An 8930-nucleotide genomic window follows, 5' to 3' on the forward strand; every position below is an offset into this window, starting at 1 on the left:
GAAAACACGGTTGGTTCATATTTTTAATCTTGAAAGAGCACTTCATGCACAAAAGGGTAAAAAGAACAGTGAATTAGGAATGAAGATTTGGAATCCATTAAAAGACTGGGTGGATGGACTAATCCAGGAATCTGATCAGAGCATATTCTTTTTTTTAAGCATAGGATGATTCCTCTCTTGTTTTCTTTTTCCTTTCTTCCCACCGATGTGGACACTTTCTTTCTTTTGATGATGATTATTGCTAGAACAAAAATGTGGATGGAAAATGTGTTTTTGCTTTCTGTATTTTCGGGGGGGGGGGGGAAGAAACAGCAAGAGGTTGGAGCTCTGCCTTTTACTGGCAAAATATTATATTGCAATTCACTGGAAACAAGATCTATGCCCAGACTATTAACCCCTTCGCTGCGGCGGGAATTCCGCCGCACCGCTGAGGGGTGCGGGGGGGGCAGCGCGGTGGCGCTGTGCTCATGACGGAGCCACTCCGTCATGAGCCACGGTTGAGCTGTGCTCATGACGGAGCGGTTCCGTCATGACTCCGCCCAGTTGCGTTGTCCCCCCGCACAGGCGGGGAAACAGCGCCGCGTAGGCGGAGCGGCCGCCAACGGTCGTGGCATGACGGAACCGCTCCGTCATGAGCACACGGCAACCGTGTGCTCATGACGGAGCGGTTCCGTCATGAGCGGGGAAGGGGTTAATGTGCTGTAGGTACAAACAATGGCCAACAGTATACTAGATCTGAATATTGACAGAACAGCCCGCCAGGTAAATGAGATTGTAAAAAGAAAAAAAAAAGGGAGGGAAATGTATAGACTTTTGGATATAGTGGTAGAAGAAAGTGATACTAACGGGTCAGTCAGTCATATATCAATAATACAAGAATATCTAACATCCACTTCAAGACATCAACTGCGATTTTAGCTACTCTAGTAACAAACTGTTGTACACCTCAATGCATACAGCATAACTGATAAAATTGTATTAACTAACCTACATAAGTAAAAGCCTGTAAGTACAGCGACATATGCCAGAGCTCCTGTTATGTAGTGCATTGTTTTGCAGATTATATAAGGGTGAAAACTGTTGTACACCTCAATGCATACAGCATAACTGATAAAATTGTATTAAAAAACAGTTTGTCTTGCAAACACATCCTAACGAGGTCACTTTTGTATTTTTTTTTTTTAAATAAAATAGTTACCCAAATCGAAGTACGAGGGCTGCCATTTAAAAAGAAAAAAACATTTCTGAAGTAACTAACCTACATAAGTAAAAGCCTGTAAGTACAGCAACAGATATGCCAGAGCTCCTGTGATATAGTGCATTGTTTTGCAGATTATATAAGGGTGCAGAGATCGTATTATAAAAGAAAATAGAAAAACTTCATTTGATATCTCAGTGAGCATGTGTGCACTATCTTGTGTGCAGATATTATCCCCTTTCATAAACAATGGATGTCTTTAGCGTTATGCCAAAGACTTAAAGAGCAAACTAGACGCAACTATACCATACACTAATTTGAACAAGATTGCCAGGGTCACAAAGAAACATTAGCTCGACAATCTGGAACATCAGAGCGGCAGCTCAGTCCATACACCATGAACTAATACTGTAAAGACAACAGTAAACACAGTTAACTAATATCACTTTCTCAACGCATCAACCCAGTACTGAAGGCCACGCAAGAAGCAAAGCGACGCTTCCCAGTAGCATTTACCTCAAACAGAGATTTGAGGTAGCACTAAATCATACAGCCACAAATCCATCTCAATTTCTCCGCCAATGAGAGAGCATGGTGCAGCTCACATCCGATCAAACTCATCAGATATCAGAATTGCCAATGCACCTGCTTGCTACCCATCACCTCTACGGAACCATTGCCGGTAGACATTCAAAGAACACCTGTTTACATATAATGGGCAGAGGACTGCTGTTGGCATTAAAGAACATGAAACCAATCAGATGCTTATTTAGAAGAACTGCACTGAGGAAGCCAACACTCAATGACGCCATTAAATGGACTGCCATTCCATCCAAGCAGACCTACAATATCTTACAATAAGGGCCTCTGCTGGACTATACTGCCTAATATGATAAAATGGCAATAACTCAGGACCAATTAAATCTTACATAAAATTAAAGTTAAATCTTAAAGTCACGTAGACAGTTCACATGGCAGCCACACTATGCAACGGCAACAACTGTCTTCCAGGATGCTGCAATTGTTAAGCTTTCCCCCGCATTTCAGAAAGGCTCTTCTAAACCTAGTAGTAACTGGTCATAAAACTGAATGCAGGTGAAAGCATCACTATACGAAGCATGTGGCAGGAAGCACTGCATCTACAAAATACCATTAATTACAATGAAGATGCCAAAGTTCAATTGAAAAGGGCCGCACTCTGTCAAAAGAGAGCTGCACTAATTATGTTTTTCATTTGGTTTCATGGCTTCATTGGTGGCGAGTACGTTTTGAACTAGCACAATCCTCGCCTCTGGTCCAGACATCGAATAAAAAGCCTCTTAGATATAGAAAAGGAAAGTTTTCAACCCTATTTAGGACACAGAGGCGAGGATTATTCCCATCAACTAATCAGAGAGTAGTATTCCCACTCTAAGGTTTTAACAATGAGCCTGATGTGTGAGGTTTTCATTACCAGTGAGTAATGAATTCTTGGTTACACTGGTTTAACTGTTCAGGATAGTTCAATACATTATGATTTTTTCTTAAAAGATTGCGTGATGTTGTAAGTAGTGGACTTAGTGTATGAGATGCTTGGTTGCTCTCCTATTTATACAGTATTTATCTCCACAGATACTGATACCTCTAAATAAGAGTAGGAGACTCTGATGACATGATGATCATCACACGAAGAAAGAGGGAGATTAAACATTGATAAAGGACTATGTAATATGAACTACCTATGGATTGCTTGTTGGGATTCAGATTTTTTATTTCTACTTTCCCTGGTATTCATGGGAAAAGAAGGTTATTGATATGTTAATATTCCTTGTGGCTGCTGTGTTAAGTGAGGAAGGAACAGCATAACCCTTGCCTCCGTGTCCTTGGTAGAATTGAAAACTTTTCTTTACGATAGCTAAGAAATTTTGTATTCACATCAAAAACAAAGGAAGTTTGGTTCAAATGCCTATTTAGAGCAAGCAATATCCACATTAATAAATGTGGCTACTTACGAGAGCAACATCCATGCGCGCACTGACAGACCTCACATTGATGCAAATATTTATAGAAACCCTCATACAGATATCTATGCATGCACGCACAGAGCAACACAGTACAGCTATCCATGCAAAAACAGACCAGGACATTTACAGATAACACGCAAAAACCTGCACACCAGCCTACAGCAACCCATAGATGGGCCAGCAAACATGCAGACACCAATGCACTCTAGCTAAAAGACATACAAGTGCCAATACAATTAAATAAACACACAGAACTCTGTTACAGATGCATACAGTAACAAAAGAAGAATGCAACCAAACAACACACACAAGATGATGAAATAATGTGAAATAGAGAACGTACTGAGTGTTATCAGTAATTCACTCATTGGTCTTTCCTGTGGTGATGGATTGCTCCAGTCATCATCCCATGCACATCCAGTGGTAAAAGTATTTTTTTTTTTTTTAAACAGAGAAACTGGAATCAAGAAAATTCAGATGGATATGGGACGGGGAAGTGCCAACACAAATATTTCGCTCACTGATGAAGCGGTGAGGGATTAAGTTATTAATGGCAAAGCTAGGGTCTGCCCCAAGTGTTGGTTGAGAATCTGAGCATGCCACAAACACTATTAACAATGGGTGTCAAATAAGAGCACAGGTTGCAAATTTTAGCAGGCCACTGAAAGTACTAAAGAAACAAGTTCAAGAAAGAAATGGCCGAATTAAGCTAAGCCACTGGCGATCACACAGGGATGCGTTCCAGCCCATTGTTTTTCACCCACTATGCAAATCTGTCTTAGCCTGTCCAAACTGCCAGGTCCTCTTCAGACAGGAACATGGGCAACCCTACACTACTTTCGGCCTACTTAGGCCTCGTCTGAGATATAGCTCGAGTTCTTTGGGCACAGGATCATGGTCTAGGCATATCCGCTGTGGATTCTATTTTGTATTCACTGTCTCATGGTGCAACATGTGAAAACACGAACCACACATGTAAAATGTCAATAAAGGCTTCTTCTGAACAGAAGGGAAATCAAACAGTTGTCTAAGATGGCCCAACACACCACTTCGTTATATATTTTACAGCAAGAATATGCAAGCAAAACCTAAGAACCCTTGAATGGAGGGAATAATGTTCTCTGGTGAGGCAAAACCATGGAACTGGTCAGGTCATTCCGACTAAAAGGAGCCGGCTGTCACCGAATCAAAACCAGAATTCGAGTTCTTAGTACCGGCACTGGAGGTTCCACAAGTAACTCTACTTACCATAGGAATTGCTACATAAAGTCCCCAACTTAAATATAAACATTCTGGTGGAAAAAAACGAGTGTTATCTGCTCTAATGCGTGAAACCCTCGTCCGTGAAGCTGAATGAACGAAAAACTAAAACCCAACACCCTCTTTATAGCTACGTCACCTATTCAGAACGTCCAATTGCAGGCGTGCTGAGGACGGGATTACCTCTAGTTCATTAGAAAAGAAACAACCAGTACTTTCAGTACTGCAGTGACGACATATTCTTCCCCCAACACACCAACCTGTAAAAGTGCCAGGACATTGCCATCAGCACCCTGGAGAGGGTTTGCCCTCAAACAACGCCACTTCAGTGCTTTTAGGAGGCAAAGGAGCGTAAGGAAGTCACAGAGCATATAAATGGCACCACCCCGCTCCCTCCAAAACTACACCACGTTTGCTAACTCGCTGACAGGCCCTCATTTTAACATTACCACCTCCAATTCTGTGTAACCAACTCCAACCTTTAGGGTTCCCCTCTGCCCGAAACGGCATGGTTTCACCTTCCTAACACACATTTCTCTGCAAGGGTGCAGGCACAAACGATTGAAAGACACTATTGGCTTTCCTCTTGACGGTACAAGTATTGGTCGATTGGAACTACCATGGCCCATCTCTCGAAGATGCACATTTGCAGTGTCTGACAACCGCCATGAAGTGGCCACTAATCAGCAAAATACCTAAATAGATTTTCCCTGGCTTCACTTATTTTTGCTCTTTGTTCCGGTCAGCTTCCTGTTACACCACCCACTAGAACCTTCACGCCTCTTTCGTCAGAATATACACATTTGGCATTATGGTCTTCACCAAATACCTCTCAATCTTTTGGGCAGGAGTTTTGTAACAACAATAGTTGTAAGTATTATGATGAATAGGTAAAAATGGACAGTCACATTTCGTTATCCTTGGATCATTAATAGCATTGGAGGGAGAAGAAAAAGACACGCTGATCTTTATTATACTGCAGCTGGTAACAGGGCCAAAAAGATCAAACCAACTTTCTATCCTGCTACTGCTCTATGAACTTCTACAGATACCAATATTCCCACAATGTCCAAAACGACTTCATGCAATACCACTCTTTCCAAGCGTCCGTGACAGGAGTGTGGTATTAGTATAGCCTGACGCCCCAACATATTGTTTAAGTCAAAAACAACAAGTTTTCGTGTTTTTAGCACACTGAACAAGAGTGTCTATCCTCTCCCTTCACAAATCCTGGGATGTCAGTTTACAATACCACAGCGTGGAATTGTGAACGATTGTGTGCCACTAAGGCAAGATATTGATTCAAATGTGTAAGTTGTTCAAAGCTGCATATATGGTTCCTTAAAACAAAGCATTTATAAGAGCGCATGCTAAAGAAATGCCATGTTTACAGCTTCCAATACTGGCAGCAGTTGCCGTATACAAATGTGTACACAGTAGCAAAAACTAACATTTTGAAGCTACTTATAATGCTTCTAGAATGCTAAATATCCTAAAACATTTTATAATCGACAATATGTGCAAAATTAAAGTAATTTAGGGACCCCATACTAAGGATATATACCCTAGCATTGGTGCATATTAACATAAGTTAACAATTTAAATAGGTTTGCAGATGTAGACCTTCTAAACGCACTACTGACAACCTTTTGTGAATCCATTTTTTTTCCATGAACAAATATATATATATATAAAAAAAATACATACATACATACACACACACTTGCGAATTTATTATAAACGATTGCAAATTCTCTTAACCTACCCGCACCCCCGACCGTTTCCTTACTAAGGAAAAAGGCTAACTAACGCCTGTCCTTGTCAGGAGTAAATACTCAGCCTTTTTCAATGTGAGAAGTGATCAGTGAGGATGTGGTGAATACCGTAAAACATGCAAGCATGGTGCGAATATGCTCAGACTCACGCGGTATTGCAAACTACCAAATTCTGCATAATCTAGTCCCAGCATGTAGGTTTCAGAAAGATGGCAAAATCAGTGCTTAGCAACAATCCGAATCCTGATTTATAATGGATCATGGCATAGTCACGGAGACAGTTATGAAAGATTTGATATAAGAATGCCGTCATAATTGGTTAACTCACTGACACCAAGAGACACAAGTTTCTTATAATAAAAAGAGGGCAAGGTGACAAAGCATACCATCGACAAGCAGACAATTTATAAAATTCCACACTCCAGGATGAACGTCAACTTTCTATATATTATGTGCACCTGTCCTCACGCCTGCGTCCATGGCCTGAAATGCAACCTTACTGTGGTGACACGGCTTATGCCCGCCGATCTCCTATTCTTGCGCCATGACTTCCTATTGGCAATGTCTCTACCTCCTTATAAATCACCGCAACGTGGTGCCACCTGATTGCCACTATATAGAAGCCATCTATCACCACTACTCCCCCATGGTCCTTACCGCTATAACGGCGCTGTTGCTCCGGTCCCCATCTGTTCCTGTGCCGTTATCACCGCCGCCGGACCCTGCCACTCCCCGGTCACCTGCCCCGGAGGCGATGGATGGCGCCCGGTGCTTGCCAGCTCGCTTTGCCTTGGCTTGGAGGCAGCGCTGGTGCAGGCTGTAAGTCTGTTGCCGCTCTAACTCGAGGCGCTCGGCCGAAACTGCCTCGTAGCGGCTCTCACAAGAGCCGTGATGCCGGCGGCAGAGCTCTATCCGGCGACGGAGGCGTTCCATCACCGCGCTGTGCCGGGGCACTGCGAACTCCGCCATGGGAGGGTAGACGTGTCTACCCCCGGGGGGTGTACATCGAGAACCCGGGACTGGGCTTCGGAGATCCCCAGTCTCGGGTAGAAAGAACAGACAGTAGTGCCGCAAATCAATATCCAAGGTAACCACCAGTACAGGTTCTTCGCTCCAGGATTGGCCACACAGAATCCCTGGTCTTGGGTAAAAAAAGTCAGAATGCTTGATGCCACTTTGGCGGAACGGAGTCACCAATTATACCCTTAAACTCCTTCGGTCAGAATCCAGCTGGACACATCGCGCTGTGCTCAAGAGGTCTCCTGGCACTGCCGACAGGAATATGGGGGCCTCAGTTTCTAGCTACTCCAGGCCCAGCCGTCCTGGGACAGATCCCTCTGCTGGTAGAAGGCCTTTAACAGTTCACGGGAGCGCCTGGAAACGATTTCCAGGGCTGGAGGACCGCCGCAAGGGATGGAACCTCGCAGAGCCCCCTGGGCTCCCAGGGCCCTGGGCTCCTCCGGTCCTCAGAGGTTACAACCCTGCGCCCAGCCTCCGCCCGCCATTGTTATCTTTCTCTCTTCGGCCATCTTGGAAATTGTTTTCGGCTCTCAGGGAGTTCAGCGAAGGGGGCTGCGTTTGACGTCACTACGCTCGTAGGAAGGACGCGCACACCGTATCCGGGATATTTACAAACCAATAGGAACTCAGAGAAGAAACCGGTGTAAACAACCTTACGTCCCAAATTACATTGACAACTTCCGGAGCGACAATCCTGACTAGTTTAAAGCGTCAATGCTTGATCGGTGGTGTGTGGTATTACGTAGAGGTGAGCGAACCACCGAAGGCTCGAGACAGTTACCCGGTTTCGGCTTAACTCGAAGTTCGCTTGACCCTCGAGTTTCTAACGAGCCGGCCTTTATGGTGCGCATCTGTGCCCTCTTCCACCGTAACGATTCTGCTAATCATGTAGGGAAGCGTCCCATAACTTTCTTTTCTGACGCTGGGAGAAGGGAAAGGAACCTCGTTTGATAGTTTTTTCCAAGCACTCCTCTACCCCTGCTCTCTTTTGCTCGGGGAAGTCTCCTTCTATTGGTCGTGCTTGTCTGTGTGTCAAAAGGACTCAACCACTTGGGCAGAGGGAGAGAGTGTACATCTCCCACGTTCTGAATGTTTGCCGAGGTAAGTGACTCATACATGCCAACATTTCAACTTCGATAAGAGGTAGAAATATGCGTGTGTGCAACGACCTGAATAACGTGTAACGCGAAACGTGTCAGGCATAACAGTAAAGTAGTGGCGGCTGGTGGCATTTGCGCGTGGTGTTGTGTAAAATTATGGTGGACCACACCCAAGCGAGCGAGCCCCAACGACCTAAGGGGGGTTCGATGGGGTTCATCCCCTCCACTCCTTTAGAACATTTTGAAAAATGAGTGGGCAAATCGTGCATTTCCAAGCAAATTTGTCTAGACCAACGCTCACCTCCTTTTCGACTGTGAAGAGTAAAGTGCATGTGGTTATGTAGATGTCTCAGACACTGTTGTACATGGCATTTAGTGACTTGCAATTGAGCGCAATTTGCGGGTCGCTAAATGCCATGGTTGTACATCTGGCCCCAAATCTGCTTATGTTGACCCGCAATTTTAACAGCCATGGTTAGACTACCAGCACAGTCCGATTCATCAAAGCTGCACAACTCTATGGAGCCTGAGGGAGAAACACAAAAATACAACATCTGATGCCTGGTATTCGTCA

The 8930-nt window shown here is 44.1% G+C and overlaps 1 protein-coding gene across 1 annotated transcript in view; it reads right to left on the minus strand.

Annotated features, from left to right (window-relative positions):
* The window catches only part of MAML1 (mastermind like transcriptional coactivator 1), a 191306-nt gene extending 183497 nt beyond the window's left edge, over positions 1-7809 (minus strand). The window contains exon 1 of the mRNA XM_085617759.1: positions 6894-7809. Within this exon, the coding sequence (XP_085473885.1) occupies positions 6894-7205 (312 nt within the window). The 5' untranslated portion in view covers positions 7206-7809. The remainder of the gene's footprint in view (positions 1-6893) is intronic.
* Positions 7810-8930: the final 1121 nt, after the last annotated feature.

Source organism: Triturus cristatus, chromosome 7 (genome assembly GCF_964204655.1).
Source record: "Triturus cristatus chromosome 7, aTriCri1.1, whole genome shotgun sequence".
Lineage (NCBI taxonomy): Eukaryota > Metazoa > Chordata > Amphibia > Caudata > Salamandridae > Triturus > Triturus cristatus.